Here is a 21,300-nt window from a genome sequence, read left to right as displayed (position 1 = left end):
ACAGAAATCTGTTGCAATGCCATACACTACTAGTGAAGAAACAGAAAGTGAAATTAAGAAAACAATCCCATTTACAACTGCACCAAAAAAGAATAAAATATTTAGGAATAAACTTAACCAAAGAGATGAAAGGCCTGTGCTCTGGAAACTATAAAACACTGATTAAAAAATAAAATTCAAGACAATGAAAAGAAATGGAAAGATGTTCCATGCTCTTGGGTTGGAATATTGTTAAAATGTCTATAATACCCAAAGCAATTACAGATTTAATGCAGTGCCTATCAAAATACCAACAGTGTTTTTCACAGACCTAGAACAATCCTAAAAGTTGTATGACACCAAAAGACTCCAAATAGCCAAAGCAATTTCAAAAACAAAGAAGAAAAGAAAGAACAACAACAACAACAAAAAAAAAAAAACACACAAAAACACCAAAAAAACAAACAAAAAAAATCCTGGAGGAATCATAATCCAAACTTCAAGTCCTATTACAAAGCTGTAGTAATCAAAACAGTATGGTATTGACATGAAAACTGACACACAGATCAATGGAAGAGAACAGAAATCCCAGAAATAAATCCACAATTATATGGCCAATTAATATTCAACAAAGAAGGCCAGAATATACAATGGGGAAAAGACAGTCTCACCAACAAACAGTATTGGGAAAACTGGACAGCTATATGCAAAAGAAAGAAATGGGCCACTTTCTGACACCATACAGAAAAATAAATTCAAAATGAGTTGAGGACCTAAACATGAGACCTGAAACCATAAAAATCCTAGAGAAGGGTACAAGCAGCAATTTCTCTGATGTCAGCTGTAGCAACATTTTTCTAGATATGTCTCCTGAGGCAAGGAAAACAAAAACAAAAATAAACTATTGGGACTGTATCAAAATAAAAAGCACAACAAATGAAACAACCAACAATTCTGAAAACCTACTGAATAGGAGAAGATATTTGCGAATGACATATCCAATAAAGGGTTAATATCCAAAATATATAAAGAATGTATACTACTCAACACACAAAACCCCTAAATAATCCAATGAAAAAATGGGCAGAAGACATGAATAGACATTTCTGCAGATATATAGATGGTCAACAGACACATGAAAATATGTGCAACATCACTAATCTGGGAAATGCAAATCAAAACCACAATGTGATATCAGCTCACACCTGTCAGAATGGTTAAAATAAAAAACACAGGAAACAGCAAGTACTGATGAGGATTTGGAGACAAAGGAGCCCTGAGTGCACTGCTAATGTGAATCCAAATTGGTGTAGACATTGTGGAAAACGACACAGAAGACACAGAAGATCCTAAAAAAATTAAAAATAGAACTACCCTATGATCCAGTAATCATACTACTGGGTATTTACCAAAAGAATACAAAAACAGTAATTCGAAGGCATATATGCATCCCTATGTTTACTGCAGCATTATTTACAATAGCTGGAAGCATCTCAAGTGTCCATCAATAGATGGATAAAGAAAAAATGTGGTGTGTGTGTGTATATATATACAATATAGATATTATATACAATATATAGTGTATATATATATAGTGTATATATATATAGTGTATATATATATACTATATATATATAAATATTTTTCAGCCATAAAAAAGAATGAAATCTTGCCATTTGCAACAATATGGACGGAGCTAGAGCATATAATGAAAAAGCAGAAGAACAGGGAAAGCTACCAAATACATTGTACAAAATCAGCAATACCCTGATAATACCAAAATCAGTCAAAAATACTACACACACACACACGCACACACACAACAGAGAAATATCCCTGATAAACCTAGATGATACACACCCCCCCATATACACACACACACAGAGGAGTATTATGCAGCCATAAAAAAGGATGAAATCTTGCCATATGTAATAACAAGGATGGACCTAAAGGGTATTATGCTAAATGAAATAAGTCAGACCTAGATAAATGCCCTAATGATTTAATTCATGTGTGGAATGTCTTAAATGAATCAAATGAATAAACAAAAAAACAGAATCAGATCTATATTACAGAGAACTGATGATTGCCAGATGGAAGGGGGGCAGAGGAATGGGCAAAATGGATGAAGGGAAGTGGGAGATACAGGCTTAAGATGGAATGATTAAGTCACTAGAATGAAAGGCCCACCACAGGAACACCATCAACAGTTTTATAATATCATTGTGTGGTGACAGATGGCAGTTACCCTTGCAGTGCACATAACATACAGAGAAGCTGAATCACTATGCTGTGCATCTGAAACTAATGTAAAATTGTATGTCAACTATACTCAAATAAATGTTTAAAAACTCACCTAAAACCCTTCTCTTCTGTGACTGTAGCAATGACAAGCTAAAATCACCCATTGTTTAAAAAAAGAAAACCAACAACTTAGGAACAAAAAGTTCAGTGCAAAATTAACTCCTGTATTGTGTTAACAGAGATCTTTGTTAAATAAATCAGCCTGTTTCTTTTTAACAGTACTGGAAACAAACTGCCCATTGAAGTGAGAAATTTTAAAATTCCAGTCAGCTTCAAAATGATAGCTTAATAATCCCATAAATTTCTTCTCAACAAGCAATCACGTAATTGTACATCAATTTCAGTACATGTTGATAGGGGACTTTCCAAATTGTTAGGTAGTTCCACTATTACATCCCCAAAGGAAAAGAACATAAGGGAGAGGGAAAAACAGAAATTTGTGAACACTACAAGTTTAGAGAGAGAAGAGCTGAGGGGAAAGTATGTATATGTGGGTGTTGGTGGGTATGGATATATAGGTGTATTTATGTGTGTATACATATATATTCAAATTATTAACTCTAAAAATCTGCCCAAACCACAATATTTGTAATATGCTGTGATTTAGGATTAAAGCAAAGACCGAAAATGTGCATCTTTTTTGGGTTAAGGAAATAAGAACCCTGAGGTAGTTTTGTGAATCCCTTAGTAAGTACACCATAGTTAATTAAAAAAAATAAGTACAACCATAGATATATAATCCACCCTCATAAATGCTCTACAGTATCATTATATGTGTATGAATTAATCTGGCCTTTCCCACCACAGTTGTCTCTTAGCTAGCTATAGCTCCTTTCAAAGCCTCCTTTCTTAGTTAAAGAGATGATAGGTATTTCCTTCTAATTAAAAGATGCAGGAAATAATAAAATTAAAGCTAGTATTAGTGCTTAGTGCAGAGTGTTAGGTACTCTGCAAAGTGATTTAAACACATTATTTCAGTTCATCCTTATTAACAAAACCACAATCAGTATGATTTTTACTCCCATTTTCCAAATGTAAAAGGTTTTATAAAACCAATAGGAGATTCCATTGCTGATAGGTGGCAGGAGTACGAACCAGACTGTTTCTGGAACCCAAAAAGTTTATCACTAAGATAAACTTTTATTTTATCACTTATTTATCACAGCTTATCACTAAGTATTGCCTATCTGGTCTCTTCATTTTATTGTTTACATGCTTCCAAAACAATGATTGAGATAACTGTAATATAAAAAAGAGAGTTACCATTAAAACATTAAACATTTTAAAATACAGTCAGTAATAAGAAAACGACAAGCACTAGGAAATCAAAATGAATTACCTATGGCAATTAAAGCACATTCTTAAGCTGACAGATTTGTGCAAGTCAGTGCTAAAATGGACATATTGAGTTCTTAAGTCAGAAAAAGCTAGTTCATCTGGAAGTCACATTTTTTTTTCCTGACGTTAAAAATACTCGGAATTTATCATATGAATCCTTAAGTAAAAGGACAGTATCTTCCAAACAGTATTTTCTTTTTTTTAAATTTTAAAATTTTTTTAATTAACATACAATGGATTATTAGCCCCAGGGGTGCAGGTCCTTGAATCTCCAGGTTTACACATACCTTCCCCATTGTCCATAACCCAACCACCCTCTCCCTACTCCCTTCCCCCCAGCAACCGTCAGTTTGTTCTGTGAGATTAAGAGTCTCCTATGGCCAAACAGTATTTTCAAGATCAGTTGGGCTAAAAACACAAGATACTCCTCAGAAGGTTATTATGTCTCTCATCTAAGAAAGCCAGTGGAGGAAGAGTAAATTGGATTATTCAGCACTCAAAATTGTAACTCTATTATAATCAAGATAAAAACTGAACTAAGGAACTGGATCAACATTTCTCCCCCCCAAAAATACATAAATATAAAAAATACATAAAAACATAAATAATAGGGGCGCCTGGGTGGCTCAGTGGGTTAAAGCCTCTGCCTTCGGCTCAGATCATGATCCCAGGGTCCTGGGATCGAGCCCCGCATCGGGCTCTCTGCTCAGCAGGGAGCTTGCTTCCCTTCTTCTCTCTCTGCCTGCCTCTTTGCCTACTTGTGATTTCTCTCTGTCAAATAAATAAATAAAATCTTTTAAAAAGAACCATAAATAACAAATAAGCACAAAGTGACTCTTGAGTCAGTCATCAGAGAAATGCAAATCAAAACCACAATGCCATACCACTTCACACACACTAGGATGATGATAAATCAAAAAGATAATAACAAGTGTTGGTGAGGATGTGGAGAAATTGAAGACTGCTACAGTCTAAATGTTTATGTCCCTCCAAAATTCATATGTGGAAATCCTGATGCTCAGTGTGATGGCATTTGGAGGTGGAATCATGAGAATGGGACCCTTGTGAATGGAATTAGTGTGCTTATAAAAGAAACCCAGGGGCACCTGGGTGGCTCAGTGGGTTAAAGCCTCTGCCTTTGACTCAGGTCATGATCCCAGGGTCCTGGGATAGAGCCCTGCATTGGGCTCTCTGCTCAGCAGGGAGCCTGCTTCCTCCTCTCTCTCTGCCTGCCTCTCTGCCTACTTGTGATCGCTGTCTGTTAAAAAAATAAATAAAATCTTTAAAAAAAAGAAACCCAGAGATCCCTTACCCTTACCCCCATGTGGAAAGACGCAGAAAGAAGGAACCATTTCTGATCCAGGGAGTCCTAACTGGCCATCACACTGAATCCGCTGGCACCTTAACCTTGGACTTCCCAGCCTCCAAAACTGTGAGAAATAAATTTCTGTAGTTGATAAGCTACCCAGTCTGTGGTAGTTTGTTCTAGCAGTATGAATGAACTAAGACAGGGTACCCATACACTGTAAAGATGTCACCTGCTTTAGAAATAGCTCCTCAAAAGTTTAAACATAGGAGCACCTGGGTAGCTTGGTCAGATAAGCATTTGCCTTCAGCTCAGGTCATGATCCCAGGGTCCTGGGATCGAGTTCCATGTTGGGCTCCCTGCTCAGAGAGGAGCCTGTTTCTTCCCCCCTATGCTCAAGCTCTCCCTCTCTTTCAAATAAGTAATTTTTAAAAATCCTTTTAACAAAGTTTAAATATATGACCCAGCAATCCTAATCTGTTATATATCTAAGAGAAATGAAAACATATATCCAAATGTCCGTATGTACAAAAGCTTGCACATAGATGTTGATACCAATGTTATTCATAAGCATCTAACAATGGAAACTTAAATGTCCAACAACTGATGAATGGATTAATAAAATTTCATATGTCTATATAATGGATTATTCAGCAATAAAAAAAATGATGTACTGATAACATACATAAAATGACATACTGATTCATCCTAGAAAATGAACCTTGCAAACTTTTTGTTAAATGAAAGAAGCCAGCCACAAAGTACACATATTATATGATTTTATTTAAATGAAATGTCTACAATAGGCAAATCCACAGAGACAAGTGGCTGCCAAAGGCTGAGGAGCAGGAGAGAGGGTTGGGGGCGAGAAGGATGGGAAGTGATTGCTAACGGTATGGGATTTATTTTTGGGTGATGAAAACTTTGAAAATTGATTGAAGCTGTTTCAGAAGCATTATCATGGGGCCTTTTTAAACTAGAAGCATGGAAGCCAGGTATTAATAGTGGTCATCTTCAACCGTAAGAGAATCTAAGAATTGCATTGTGATATTATCTACATAACTAAATAAGGAATAGTCTCAAAGCTGAATAAGTTTATCTACCAATGATTATCATTTAAGCTTTTTGGACCCTAGATCCTTTGAGGATTTGCTGAAAGCTTGGAAGGAGTTAGGCATCATGTTACCCTGAGGAGCCTAAACAGCTTCATAGACATTAGAGGAGGACTCTCTATGATTGCAGTAAAATAAGACAAAAAACAAGATCACTGCACAATTCCGTTTGAATAGAAATGTAAGAAGGGAGTGGGAACTGCAGTGCAACCACAAAAATGACCAAACATCCCCCCCGTCCTAGCTTGCAGGACTGACTAACCATGACTGACTACAATGACACTCTAGCCTCGCCCTCTAGATTCTGGAATAAAAATTAAGATACTCAAGAGTCAAATTGCTCCTGCCTTCTGAGAGCTCCCAATCCAGAAGAGATTCCTTACTTCCTGAAAGCCTCCCTGAAATCACCTTACCCAAATCCTGTAACAAGCTCCATGGTTTTCCAAAGTAAGGCTGGGTCTCCCTTGCTGCGGCAGTAAGCCCAGTTTTGGCAACAGGTGTATTCCTGGTAATATTTGGCTGATGAGAAGCAATAATAAAATATAATATGCTATTAAGAGTACATATAAAATTTTATGTATATTAGGACTTACTGTTCTCATTAAAAAATGTATACACACACACTATATATGAGATAATTACATTGATATAAGAAAGACAATGGCTACACCCCAAAATGTTTAGAGTTATTATCTCTGAATGCTGGTATGCTTGTTTTCCTTTTTGCTTTTCTGTATTTATTTTCCTTCAAAGATGGTCTACAGAAGAAGATAAGTGGAGGGTAGAAGAAAAACTCCCTTCTAAAAGAATATATTATTAGAGGGAAGAACCCATATTCAAAATGGTTGTCAGTATGCAAGGTGTTCAAACTTTAGCATGTTAGAATCACTTGGGATGCTTGCTGAAAATCAAAAATTCCTGGGCTCCATCCTTGGAGTGAGCCCCAGAAGCTACATTTTGGACCCCAGGTGATTCTGACCCATCCATCAGGTCTGAGAAGTAACCTTGGGGAGAAGCAGGGTTTTTGTTTTTTGCCTTTTTTAAAATTTTTTTGAAGATCTATTTATTTATTTGAGAGAGACAGAGAGCAGCATGAGTGGTGCTCGTGGAGCACCACGAGGTGGAGGGTGCGGGGGGAGGGCAAGAAGCAGACTCCCCGCCAAGCCAGAAGCCTCATGCGGGCTCCATGCGGGGCTTGATCCCAGGACCCTGGGATCACAACCTGAGCCCAAGGCAGATGCTCAACTGACAGTCACCCAGGCACCCTGAGGAAAGGTTTCTAGACAAACTAGAACATAAGGATGTACAGATTAACAGAGCAAGGAGAGGATGTTGTAGGCTTGTAGAACAACAGCAAGCAGAGTCAAAGCCCGAAGCTGCAGGTGCTGAGGACAGGGAGCATGTGTGGTCTGGTGGTGTGCAGCGGCTTTCAATAAAATGGATCTGACCAATCTAAAGGGACTGAGGGCTCATTTAGAGAACAGCTGGAAACCAGGCAGGTTTCGAAAGGTAGAGTGGGTACACAAACTTCACTCAATTTCCAACCCACATTGCCATCATTACTTAGCAGATCACCAGTTTCCTCAATATATGTCCACAGGTTTTTCAGAAAGCAAGTATAACTTTTCCTTAAACATTTCCACCAGCAATTTTTTTTTTTTTGGACTGTATTAAAATTTTCTATCTTCCTAGGAACTCATCCTCTTATCTCTGCCTATGCTGCCAGTGAACTGACAACCTATGGTCAGCCAACAAGGAAATCTAGAAAACAAAATGAAGTTTAAAAGCCTCCTAGTGGGCATCGAAAGGACTCAAGACTATGAAAAAAAATCATTATCTTTCAATATCATGTTAACAACTTCTTAAAAAAAGATAAAGGATTTTCCAGTGAGTAATCTGATCTTTCACTTGGTTCCAGAAATTTTCAAGTGGAAGAGTATTTCTACTTTTAGCCATATAAAAGGAATTTTTATATTAAAAATGAATACCTCAAACTTTTGTCTATAATACAAGGTAAAATAATTTTACAGCTAAAAGAGACTTCAAAGAACAAGTTTTCATTTTAGTTCTACATCCTGTTTGCCCCCCACACACCCACATGCCTGCTTGTGCACACACACTCTCCAAAAGAAAAATAAATTATATTTTAGAAATTCCCCTGAAAATTGAATGTCCCTTAAAGTAGGTGAATAGTATATGGTTTTTGTGAAATTATTTCAATTGACAGTAGTTTTCAATTATTGAGAGAAATACTACTTGATATTAAATCGGTTTAATGCTGATATAACAGTATCATGCCCTTATCTTAAGCTTTAATTAGAGTAGCTAATTTGAGTTACTTATACAAAAATCTCCAAATAAATGAGGGTCACTGATAAAGTAAATGAAACCCAAAAAAAAAGAAGTTCCTTTAAAAGTCACAATTTACTCCACCTAGAGATTATAACACTATTACTATTGTAACACTATCAAGCATAAAGCATACTACTGAAAATGAGGCCACAAAATGTATTTGCATTGATATTATCTCAGCAAGAAAGGGAATTTGGAGCTTCACTTTCAGGTGAATTGGAGTAGCTTCAGAAAACCAACCTTCCAACCAACCAAAGGCTATGTCTGATGAACACTGTTGCAGATTTAAGGTACCCTCACAACTAGAAGGCCTTTTTGGTAGGTTAATGTCAAAAATTCCATTTTGGGGAGACTGGGTGGCTCAGTGGGTTAAGCCTCTGCCTTCAGCTTAGATCATGATCTCAGGGTCCTGGGATTGAGCCCCACACTGGGCTCTGTGCTCAGCAGGGAGCCTACCTGCCTCTCTGCCTACTTGTGATCTCTGTCAAATAAATAAATAAAATCTTTTTAAAAAATTCCATTTTAAGAAATGACAACTTTACGCAAAAATCATCAGTTTTTCCTCTTTCCCCATCTTTGAGAGTTAAAGACCTCACTTCTGATGGTGTGGCAGAGCATGTTGCTTTTAAAACCAAACAGGTCTGGCTCTACTCTCCGTTCTGCCACCTACGTTTGAAAAATTCACATACTTTTTAGCTTTTGTTTCACTGTACATAAAACAGAGGTATCCCCGATAGTACAAGTATTAGGATTAAGGGCTATCATAAGAACCTAGAAGGAAAGAGATACTGGGGCAAAATTCCCTAAGAAGTGAAATGTCTTCTGATTAGAGAATAAACTGCAGCGAACAGTAAGGGATAGTTAGAAAAAAAACAAAGGATACAAAGTTGCTCTGTATGATAAAGGAATAAGAATCTTCAAGATCTCACACACAGCTGAGAGGGAAGGCGAGAGATGATCTTGAGATAGAAAAATGTTGGAGAAAGGAGAGGATGGCATAGAAAGATGGAATAAGGCTATGACCCAAAGAGAAGAGCAGACAGTAAGAAGTTACCTGTGGCCAACCTGGCTCCTAACAAAACATGTTCTATTTTAAGGTTCTCCCCCCACCACACACACACACCTCTTGTACTTGAATATAAATCCGCGGCAAATAGCAACCCCTTCCCCTAATAAAAAAGAAGTCAGAGAAAACTAGCTTCTGTAAAGACACAGCTGTCTAGGGTAAAATCTCATTAAAAGTCAACTAAATACAACCACCTTGTGTGAGGTGTTTGGGGGAAATCAAGGCTTGTGGGCCTTGTTCCAGAGCTGAACTTACACAAGGTGATGAAAAGGGAACCGCTCTAAGAGATAAAGGCAGGAGCAAGCTGGAGAAGCAGCAGAAACAGGAAAATGATCCAAGTGGTATCTGGAAGGAAATTAAACCCCAGAGATACTGGCGGAGGGAGAGAAGAGTCAGGGTTTGCTTTATTTAAATATATAATTGGACCCAGTGACGCCAGTAGGCTGGCGGGCAAGGGGAAGCCAGGCTGCTAACTTCTGCTTACAAGCCACCTCCGCTGGTTAGCGCTCAGAAATGTCAGCTCTCTTCCCGTGTGAGGAATGGGTAATGTATCAGCTACAACTGTTTTCACGCTTCTTACAACTGCGGGGGGTGGGTGAGGGGAGGTAAACTTTTGAAAGTGATACAAAACTAGCATAAAGTTGTACTTTACCCAAAACAGTCAACCCACAATGCCAAAACTGCCTGGTTGATCGATCGGGTGAAGGGTGGGGGAGGGGGAGGTCTACCTTCAGGAAAAGCAGGTATTTTTGTCAAAAGCCACTTCGCAGCTTAACTAGGAGCCCAACGATGTTCCCTCACGCCAGACACAGCGCGGCTGCAGTTTTCAGGACGGCAACTGAGCAGTTTGGGCGGGGGAGTCAGGCAGTTAGAAGGCTTAGAAGGAACATCTCTTTGCTGCAGTACGAATGCTCAGGTCAGTTCCCTTCTGAAACGTTTTTTAGCAACAATCTGGCCTTTGCAAATAAATGACGAATTACTGTGCTACTTTATGTTAACGAAAATGGCTAGACATTTACGCTCAGGTGTTGGAAAAACTTTAGCCTTTTCCAATTTTCAAAGTATTACACACACACACACACACGACAGAAAGAAAAGGCTAAATGCGTTTCCTTGGTAAACAGGTGCTGCGGGAGGAAGGTGCAGCCACTCCCTTCCCCTGGGAAGGCTCCGAGGGCCCCACAAGGAACCGAGTCCGGGAAGGGGGAAAAAGCGTGGTTCATCGCAAAGGTTACTAATGCACAGGTGCTGGCATTCGGCCCTTTTAGAATGCCAAGATAGAAACGAACGGCATCTCCACTTACAATAAACCAAGGGACTCTGTCAAACTGCAGTTCCCTTTTATTACCGAGAAGCAGGAGTAAAGGGGCGGCAGGAAATTCATGAGGGAGCCTCCCACAGCCTCACGCGTCTCCCAGGTGCAGTCGGTTTTGCACAGGGGCCCCTTCTATAGTGGCTGTGACTTAAACCCTGGAGCAGCGCACCCAGGGTGGAAATAGTCGACACCCGGTTTGACCAACCCCTCCTGCGCCTTAGGGACCCCGGGCTTGCTCAGGTAGGTGTTGCAGAGTGCAAGCCCTATAGCTCCTCTCCTGAACCCAGCCCCCAAGGGGAGCCAGCTTTCCTGCCCTCCGCCAGCGGGCGCGTCCGCTCGCTCCTACCTTCGCTCATGATCCTGGCTCGGACTGGCCCAGTCCCAGCTGGAGGGCGCTGGGAGGCGCGGGTGCAACGGCCGCTATTTGTAAACACGGCCCACGTGCGCTCGCCCAGCCCCATTCGCCTTCCGCTCGAGGCACCTGAGGATGCGCAGCTTTCTCCGGAGCCCTCAGAGGGTGCAATTTTTATTCCACCTGAGAGTGGAGAAAGCCTCGCCCGCAGAGGAGAGCCACTGAAAGAAGGGCCAAGACAGAATGGACTTGTACCGCCCCCTGCTGGTCGGCGAACTAGTTGGCAGCCCGGAGCAGTCAGGCCATTAGTGAAACCCACGCGGCGCCTAGAGACGCTGCAGTGGCGGCCCCGCCCCCTCCCGCCCTCTCACTGGAGACTCCGCCCCCACGCCGCGCGCACTCGCCCGCGCAGGCCCCGCCCCCTCGCCGACACAGCGTTCCTGCGGGGGCGCGCGCGTGCACCCTAATCCCCCGCCTTCCGGCTCCGGCGGCGACGCTCGCCCCTCGCCGCCGCTGCCGCTACCGCGCCACCAGTGTCAGCAACCCTCTAGAGACTCCATTTGCTTTCAGGGCAGTCTGGCCGCCGCGCTGTCTGGCGGAGAGCGATGCCCCCGGCCCGCTGACTGGCGTCCCCTGGGCCAAGCGCTCGCTCGCTGCGGCGGTGACACCCTGGTCGCCGGCGTCCACGGAGGAATCCGGGCTCCCTCCGCGTGAGCAAAGACGTCCCGCGCTCCGGAGCTCGCCCTGCGGGGAGAGGCCCTCGCTAACACGGCTTGTCTCTGACCTCTTAATTTCAGGAGGTAGGCAATTCAGGTCCCGCTGTCACTCCAGATAATGCCTACAAGCATTATTTGTCGGATTTTGTCATCACACTGATAGGAGGCGTTAATTTTCTCAGTACAGTTTCAGGATCGATATGAGTAATGCCACAGACCCTGATATTGAAAAAAAATATTTTTGGTATTTTCCTTTAGGTTTCGGAGGCACCGAGTGCTTACACAGCTCCCCACAGGAACTACTTCTGTTGGCCCATCGAGGATCATCTTTCACCAGGATTATTTTAACATCTTCACTGAGCCTTCCACCTCATACCCTCTGCCATGAGTTCTGATTTCTACCAATGAAGTTTTTAATGCTTTCTTTAATCATGTGACACCACCTCTTGTCCACCTTTTGCCTTTCCAGTTGCCAAATACATTAGGTGTAAGTTTGTGTCATGTTAAAGTACAAAGTTTTCTGCTTGTCCATTTTCACCTTATTTGCACTGCTCACTTCTGTCCAGCTTGCTTTACCTCGCTTGCCTATGATTTTCATAACCACTCACTTGATAATCTCTAGCAGTCCTGCCGAGAAGAGGCAGCATTCCATACAGTGCACTGCCTGACAAAGACAGAGGTCAAGGGATGAGTTTTTCCATTATTTGTTCCTATATGTCCTGTCTACAAGTCCTCTCTTAAACTATTCCCTAGTACATTTCCCAAAATAGCCCCACCTGAGTCTTAGTTCCTTTAGCAAAGTATCTCATCTGTAATGATGGCAAGAACTGAATACAAAATAGGACTGTTTTAGAGACCTTGTTGGTACGGTATTAGTTGCAATCTCCTTTGAGAGTGCAGTACAGGAAAAGACCTCAAACTGAGTGAGGAGGAAGAAAGAAGACAGGGTTAATTAAAACTAGTCCTTGTAGAAGGAACTTTGTAGGCTTTAAAACAGCAAAGTGAAGAAATTCTTGGTAGGCCAGGCTTGGAAATTGAGCAGCACACCATCCATCTAGGTCTAGGCGGGGTCAAGAAAGGGATCGTAAAACCCCATTTCCTAGTCTCACTGTATTCAAGTCTAAGTTGTTAAATATCTTGTTCTTAAAATGTTGGGGAAACGTAAGCGTGTGGTGTTGACAATTAAGGACAAGCTTGACATTATTAAGAAACTTGAGGAAGGCATCTCTTTCAAAAAGCTTTCTGTGGTGTATGGAATTGGTGAATCCACAGTTCGTGATATTAAAAAGAACAAAGAAAGGATAATAAACTATGCAAACAGTTCGGATCCTACCAGTGGGGTATCCAAACGTAAGTCAATGAAGTCATCAACATATGAGGAACTGGATAGGGTTATGATAGAGTGGTTTAACCAACAGAAAACAGATGGGATTCCAGTGTCTGGAACAATTTGTGCAAAACAAGCCAAATTCTTTTTTGATGCTCTGGGGATGGAAGGTGATTTTAATGCGTCATCTGGCTGGCTAACTCGGTTTAAGCAGCGCCACGGTATTCCAAAGGCTGCTGGTAAAGGAACAAAGTTAAAAGGAGATGAAACTGCTGCCAGTGAATTTTGCGGTAACTTTCAGGAATTTGTTGAGAGAGAGAATCTACAACCTGAGCAGATTTATGGTGCGGATCAAACTGGATTGTTCTGGAAATGTCTACCATCAAGGACATTAGCTCTTGAAGCTGAGCAAAATACCTCTGGTTATAGATCAAGCAGAGAGAGAATCATTATTATGTGTTGTGCAAATGCCACTGGTTTGCACAAACTTAATCTTTGTGTTGTGGGAAAAGCAAAAAAACCCCGTGCATTCAAAGGAGCTGACCTTTCAAACCTTCCTGTCACTTATTTCAGTCAAAAAAGTGCATGGATAGAACATTCTGTTTTCAGACAGTGGTTTGAAAAATACTTTGTGCCACAAGTGCAGAAGCATTTGAAGTCTCAGGGGCTTCTAGAAAAAGCAGTGCTTCTTTTGGATTTTCCCCCAGCACATCCAAATGAAGAATTATTGAGTTCAGATGATGGCAGAATAATTGTGAAATATTTGCCACCAAATGTCACAAGTCTAATTCAACCTATGAGTCAGGGAGTTCTAGCCACAGTAAAAAGATACTACCGAGCAGGACTTCTCCAGAAATACATGGGTGAGGGAATTGACCCAAAAATGTTTTGGAAGAACTTGACAGTGTTGGATGCAATTTATGAGGTATCAAGAGCTTGGAACATGGTAAAATCAAGTACCATAACCAAAGCATGGAAAAAACTTTTCCCTAGCAATGAAGAAAATTCAGGCATGAACATTGATGAAGGAGCTATTTTAGCAGCTAACTTAGCAACGGTTTTACAGAATACAGAAGCCTGTGAACACGTTGACATTGAAAATATTGATCAGTGGTTTGACTCTCGGAGTAATGATTCAAGCTGTCAGGTGCTAACTGACAGTGAAAGTGCTGAGGACCAGGCCAAGCCTGCAGAACAAAAGCATTACAATAAGACTAGAAAAGCAGATCTGAATCCAGAGAAACATATTAGCCATAAGGCTGCACTTGAATGGACCGAGAATTTATTGGATTATCTAGAACAACAAGATGACATGCTTCTGTCTGATAAACTGGTATTACGGAGGCTTCGAACGATAATAAGAAGAAAACAGAAGATCCAAAATAACAAAAATCATTAATAATACTCTTAAGTGTGTTTGTATCTTTGTGACTTTATCTGCAGTGGAACTTCATTATCATGTTTGAAGTGCTGTGGATTCCAAGGCTAAATGCATTTTATAAATGATTTTAGAATTAGACACCATTCTGGATTACTTAAATTACTGCCCTATCATGTTGATTCTAGTAAGTGAGCATTGCCCTATAACTTGTTTGTTTACTCTTTCTAATCTGTATTATAATAGTTAGATCATAAAGTACCTGAGGCCAGGGATCTTTTGTCTGTTTTGTGCCTGAATTTCATTGTGTCTAATAGACGATCATGCACACTCTAGGCAATCAATAAATCTTACTTAAATTGAATTTGTATGACTTTCTCTGAACTTCAGTTTCCAAATGAAATATGTTGGGGGGTAAGTTTCTGTCTCCATGATGTTATCACCTGCTGAAAGTTTTAGAGCTTAACAAAAATTATGCTTGATGTATTTCACTGTGAAAGCAGAGAAATAAAGGAAAATAGTCTCAAGCTTAAATATGGCATTCTATACCAACAGTATTTGGGCAGTCAGCAGTTCATTTTGGCCATCTCTGAATATAATGAAGGAAGAAGAAATAAAAAAATGTCTCCAGGGAAAGGGCTGGCACTTCACTTTTATTCCATGTGACGGTAGGGAGAGTTCCTTCATAGTTGTGGAAAGAATGCCATCCCTGTTCCAGAAAAATAGATTTTGGTTCCCAAACCATTATAATTAGAAGATATAAGAGTTAAATTTTATTACCTTAGATCCTTGATTACTGTAGATATACCAATCGTTTTTCTCTTTATTAAGCTTTTTGATATTATGTAACACTTAAAAGCTTACAAAGTATGTCATTAAATTTTCATAGCATATTTTTTGGTGAGGATACTGAGAACATAAGCATACATATAATTTGTGGAACCATCCATCTCATGAATGGTGGACTGAAATTAAACAACATGAGAAAGACACTATAGAAGACTAAGGGCTGTGTGACCATGGCAGGTTATTTAACCCATATGTAAAATAAGAATACATGCTTTAAAGAGTTTTTATGAGGAGCAGATGATTTGATAAATGGATTTTAAGTAATACTGGCTTAGAACAGACCTAGCTCTTTTTTATGTGCTAGCTCCTGTTACTGTGTTGCTGAAACTATGAGTTTCAAAAGTTATGCTGAACAGATCCGGTGCTGTGACTCAACTGTGATGTTGCTGTACTGGGAAACCCTTTAAAGGGAAGTGAGATAAAAGACAAGTAACTAGCTTTGGTTAAAATACAATAATAATTTATTTCAGTGAAAACTGGAAGGTTAATCCAATTTAGAAGTCATTTCCTGACCATCTACTGCTAGGCACAGTGAGGTATGCAATCACATTTGAAGCATCTTAGGTTGAATTATAAAAGAAATGGGAAAGGAATTTGTAATTTCTCTACTCCCTGGCCTGCTAATAAAATAAACAGATGTTGGTATTGTCTATAGAACAGGATCTATGTTACTAGTATTGGCATAATTCACTGAAGTAATAAAATACTTTTAAAGTAGATAAAATAGTAAGTAGGACATTTGAAGTGTTTTATCAAATTATCGTAACATAGGATCAGTAGAAAAATTCAGAGCAAAAGCAACGTGAAAGAAAACCCTGGTTATAGTAATTAAGCCCAGCCATAAAAATGGAATTTTGTTGTGATTGATTTGAGATTTTAGGGCCCCTGACCATTCTTCATGAGGCTGTCATTAGAACATAGGATTCTGCCTTTTTGAACTGAGGCTTTGGTTCAAGAAAGGCTGTTTAAGAAAACCAGTAAGAATCCACTTTCTTTGGGAAAATTAGTATATTAACACAACTTTATCATCTTACACAATTTCAGTTCTTGGATAGGCCTGAGGAAATGAAGACTATAGATGGATGAGTCCTGAGGCTATTTTGCTTCTTGGAAACTAAGGGATTCTGAAACCTAATAATGGTAAAGACATACTTGAATGTTGCTTTGCACTTCTTTGTATTGTCTTAAAGAATAATACATCAGTTAATTGGGAAACTTTGGGTGCTCAGTCAACATAGAAGAGTTGGCAGAGCCCAGATCAACAGCCACAGTCAATTTAAGCAGAATTATAGGATGATAATGGCAGTTTTTCTGGTATTCTTTCTGTTTTCACTCTAGCTTCAGGCTGGGCTGTACAGTCACTTCATCATGAATTTTCCAGATTTAGGGAGGATCATAGTGGACTAAATAGCCCAGATGACATGAAGCAGTATACAGCTACTTAAATCACAGACTCAGAGACGCTATCCCTCCAGTTATATGGCTAGAGCCACATAAATCAAAGCCAGGACCTGCACTCCCAATTTGGAGCTCTTTAGGAAGGCCATCTCCACTTCTTACCTGGTTGTTTTGCAAAGTTGACCTTTTCTTATTTAAGTACATACTTTAAATCCTATGCAATGATATCTGCAAAGTCACAAGTGTTGTGTGCCAATCCTGGTCTTTTTCTAGTTCAAATTAAAGTAAATTTAAAACAATCATTTTTAACAACTTGTCCATTTGTAACCTAAAGTCACCTTGCATACCTCATTGTCACACTGAGAAACATTGGCCGAATAGGGTTTTTGAAGATGAACTGGAATGTGAACACCAGCTTCTCTGCTTTCTTCCTAGATAACCTTGGCAGCTTTCTGATCCTCTCTGAATCTACTTCTTCAAATGTAAAAGATTGGTAGGTTATACAGGCACATTCCAAGCTTTTACAAACACCCAACTACTGAGCAACCCTATGGCTGTTGATTGTAAACTCCTGGTCTCCATGCTTGGCCCAGGCATGGGCACACCTCTTGAGGTCTAAGGCACTGCCTCATCAGTGGGAATGCTGGCTGGGGTGTCTGCATGACTTAGGGGGCAGTGCTAAGCTCTACCCCTCCCAAGCTCCTGGGACTACAGTATGTGCTGTCAATCACAGGGACCCATTAGTAAAAACCAAAAAACACAGTGGGGTCTGCTCCAGCTGCAGTCTCAGATAACAGGACTCAAAGAGAAATGGGTTCTTTCAAGCAGTTGAAGACATACTTGTGAGATGATAAGCTCCTGTGCTAAAAGAAGAAATGCAAACTGCCTATGCAAATTCAGTGGGGTAAGTGAAGGTAGATTTAGACCCAGTCATGAAACAGCACCAGCAGGACTAGCACCAGCACCAAAAACTGTCTCGCTCTAATTGATGAGTTTAGGAGTCACTGGGCCTGATTTGCCCTGCAACATCCTAGTTTACAACTAGTTCTCCTAGGGTAAGTGTTCTAGTGCCCCTTTTACTTTTAAGGGTGTCCCAGTGTAGAGGAGAAGAAGATGGTTTCCCCAGCGATGACCCAGAGAAAGGAGTTGATCTGTCCAAAGTCACACAGTGACCAAAAAGGGAGTAGAAGTTCCTCTCACCTCCAGACAATGTGGCTTACTGGCCAAGGGTACAGGCTCCCTCTAGACAATGAGCCTCCCAAGAGATGGATTGTAATCTCTGTCCTACTTCATCCTGGACCCCAGCACAACACCTGCCTTCTTGACACATGTGGTAAATCTCTTATTGAAGTTCTGTCTCGGAGTGCCTGGGTAGCTCAGTTGGTTAAGCAATTGTATTCGGCTCAGGTCATGAAGTTCTGTCTTCTGGAGGACGAAGAGTGTCCCTACTTCACATGCTGAATGTCTTCCATGTGCCAGGCATATTTTGTGATCCTCAAGACCAATTGTGTGAAATGTAATACTTCATCTGTTTCACAGGGAGCCCCCAAAGGGAGCTGGTAGAGACCCATCCAAACATTCATGTTTGAGACAAGGTCAGAAATCTCAGCCCTTGAAGGAAGCTGTGGTCCTCTGTTCCCTCTTGTTGTAGGAATCTATGAGTTACTCAGCCAAAGCCTTTCTTCACACCACTTTTAGCATCCAGAAATGTGTTGGGTGTGTGTGATTCCAGAGAAAGCTTCCACTAGTAGTATTCCCCAGATGGTTGAGTATCACTGTAAATCCACCAGGCTCATAAAATCCTTGAATGAAGTTCCATGCAACTGACAGGCACAGTCACCACGAGGGCATCTTTTTAATTTCCATCTGATCAAAAGATCAGTCCTGAGGGTGGGGGGGTGGATCCCACCATGTCTCTACATGTCACCAGGGTGGCCACCATCCCTTCTACATGGAAATCACTCGGGGCACTGGAGCCCATCACCGTTGGTGGCTCCTCACTGTTTCTCCTTGCATGTCAACCCAAGCCCTAGCCCACCTAGCTTTCATGCTTATGTCAAGGATGTACTTGTTTAGTATAATTTGGAAAGCCAGAAACAACAGGTATTATAAATGCATAATAAAGTGTGTAAGAAATACTGTTTTCCACACTTGTATTCAAAGTAAAGATGGATATGAACATATATAGTGTAGTTCCTTTATGGAACTTTAGATGTGATATGTGACTATCCCCTACACCTTTGGACATAGACCAGAATAAAAATCCCACAGGGATTTTTATTTTCATAGTGACCCCATAATGAGATGATCAGCTATTAACACAATAGCTAATTAAATCATTGAAGGATATTTTAGAGTCACAGCACAGAAATTAAAGAAATCTGTGAGATTTTGGAACACTTAACTTTTTTTTTTTTTTTAAAGTTTGAAGAGAAAAACTGACTGTACAGTAGCCTCATTAACCTATGAAGTAACCTCTACGAAAGTGCTTTTATTCTCATGGAGAATCTTAACAGCTGAACTCTTAACCAAATCACATCTAATTTATTTTAAGACTAACAAAAATGATACCTAATTATTTCCTCCATTTCAGAATATGTTGATCTTGTGGAGCTTATTTACAAAGAAAACACAATTACCTTTGAGCCTAAAAAAAAGACATAGTAAACTTAAGGCAAACAGTTTTTGTCATTTACTGAAACATTTTTTTTTGTCATAAAGTTTTAAAGGTACCTTTTTCTTAATGAGAAATGTCTGATGTTATGCACATAAACTTAGTGTGTTAATTTGCGATGATAGCCCAGATGGTTTATTTAATTCCCCTTTGGCTTTACAAAATTAGCTTCAAAGTTTAATTCAATGGGAACTTCAGTAATCTATGAGATCTAATACAAACTAATATACTTTAAGCTATTTCAAAATAATCACAACATAAAGCTGACTTACGAAATATAATTGTATTTTTTAAATAATTGTAACTATGGGACAATAAGTAGAGATAGTATTTCCATTTTCTATTAATCTGATTTTTGGGACTATTTGCTGATTGACTTTAATATTTGGGAGAGTGTGTATCTCCTCAGTGGATTAATAAAATACTTCACCTATAGCACGTAAAATATCTAGTTCTTTTCTATAAAAACTAGAGAATGCAGGGTTTTTTCCTGCACTATACAAATACTCAGTACTATAAATTAGGCTCACATCAATTGAATAGGCACATACATAAAAAATTCATTTCTACCATGAGAAAAAAAACTATATTTCATTGATTATGAGATACACATTTTATTATTTATGAAATTGGGATACTTCCTTTTTATTTTTTTAAGCTTTATTTATTTATTTGGGGAGGGAAGGAGTAGAGGGAGAGAGGCTTAAGTAGATTCTGTACCCAGCATGGAGCCCAATGCAGGGCTCATCTCACAATCCTGAGATCAAGGCCTGAGCTGAAACTAAGAGTTGGAAGCTTAACCCCCTGTGTCCCCCAGGTGTCCCCCAAATTGGGCTACTTCTTACAATCAGTACCATCTTACAATTATAGTTGACAGCATTTTTGTCTTTTTTAATGATACATAAAATATTATTTAGATTCCATGAAATATGATAAAAATGTTTTGTGTTAATCTTGCCTTCCTTTGAAAATAAAATAATGCAATACATAAAAATTTTCCATTTAGTAAATTTGTATTTATAAAAGCATAATTATATATTCTATTTGATATCCAAAGGTTAAATATTAACAAGATAAGCTAGCTTCAGAAGTCTTATTTCATAATACTTTCTATTGCTCACATACACACTTATGTTTCACTAATTTAGGGGAAAAGGTGAGGTGTTTCTTTTAATCACAGAATTTTTTTTTAAATGTAGCTTTATTTAAATTTAATTAAATTTAAATTTAATTTATTAAATTAAATTAAATTAATTTTAAATTTTATTTAAATTTAAATTTATTATTTAAATATATAGAATAAATTGTAGAATTATCAAAGTGTAGCTAAGCAGTGGTTTTACTGGCCATACTAATGATACATTCTAATGATTCATATGTGGATTAATTTTGGTAAGAGATTTCTAGATTGTTGAAGAATAGCATATTTTCCTTGTTTCTTTGTTTATCCATATAACATACATAACTGTTTTTTAAAAAATAATTTATTCATATTTCCTTAGGTTTTTTTTTTTTTTTTTAAGTAAGTTCTACACCCAATGTGGGGCTTGAATTCATGATCATGAGATCAACAGTCACATGCTTTAAAGACTGAACCAGCCAGGCACCCTAAGATTTCCTTAATTTTAACCTAATTCCAGGATCCTATCCAGGAAACTATGTTACTTCTAGTTTTCATATCTTCTTAGGCTCTTTTTGGCTTTAACAGTTTCTTAAAATTCACCTGTTTTTGATGACCTTGACAGTTTTGAGGAGTAGTGGTCAGATATTTTGTAGGATGTCCCTATATAATAACTCTTATTGTTTTTCTTTGTGTATTCCTTGCTTACTCTAA

At 39.3% G+C, this 21,300-nt stretch overlaps 2 protein-coding genes across 7 annotated transcripts in view; one reads left to right on the top strand and one right to left on the bottom strand.

The window, feature by feature from the left end:
* The window catches only part of FAM13A (family with sequence similarity 13 member A), a 360,572-nt gene extending 349,218 nt beyond the window's left edge, over positions 1-11,354 (bottom strand). For 2 of the 6 annotated variants that reach the window (XM_082726581.1, XM_082726582.1), the window contains exon 1: positions 11,119-11,354. The gene's annotated coding sequence lies outside the window, so the exon portion shown is untranslated. The remainder of the gene's footprint in view (positions 1-11,118) is intronic. The other 4 variants (XM_082726578.1, XM_082726583.1, XM_082726585.1 and 1 more) reach the window with 2 other exon arrangements.
* Positions 11,355-11,526: 172 nt separating this feature from the next.
* Positions 11,527-14,909, top strand: TIGD2 (tigger transposable element derived 2). The gene is made up of 2 exons (XM_082726574.1): positions 11,527-11,924; positions 12,099-14,909. Exon 2 carries the CDS (start codon positions 12,989-12,991, stop codon positions 14,564-14,566), a length of 1,578 nt encoding a protein of 525 aa, XP_082582700.1. The 5' UTR covers positions 11,527-11,924; positions 12,099-12,988; the 3' UTR covers positions 14,567-14,909.
* Positions 14,910-21,300: the final 6,391 nt, after the last annotated feature.

This window comes from Mustela nivalis, assembly GCF_964662115.1.
Source record: "Mustela nivalis genome assembly, chromosome: 4".
NCBI classification, from domain to species: domain Eukaryota; kingdom Metazoa; phylum Chordata; class Mammalia; order Carnivora; family Mustelidae; genus Mustela; species Mustela nivalis.
The sequence above is the reverse complement of the archived record's forward strand: the minus strand, read 5'-3'. Positions and strand labels throughout refer to the sequence as shown.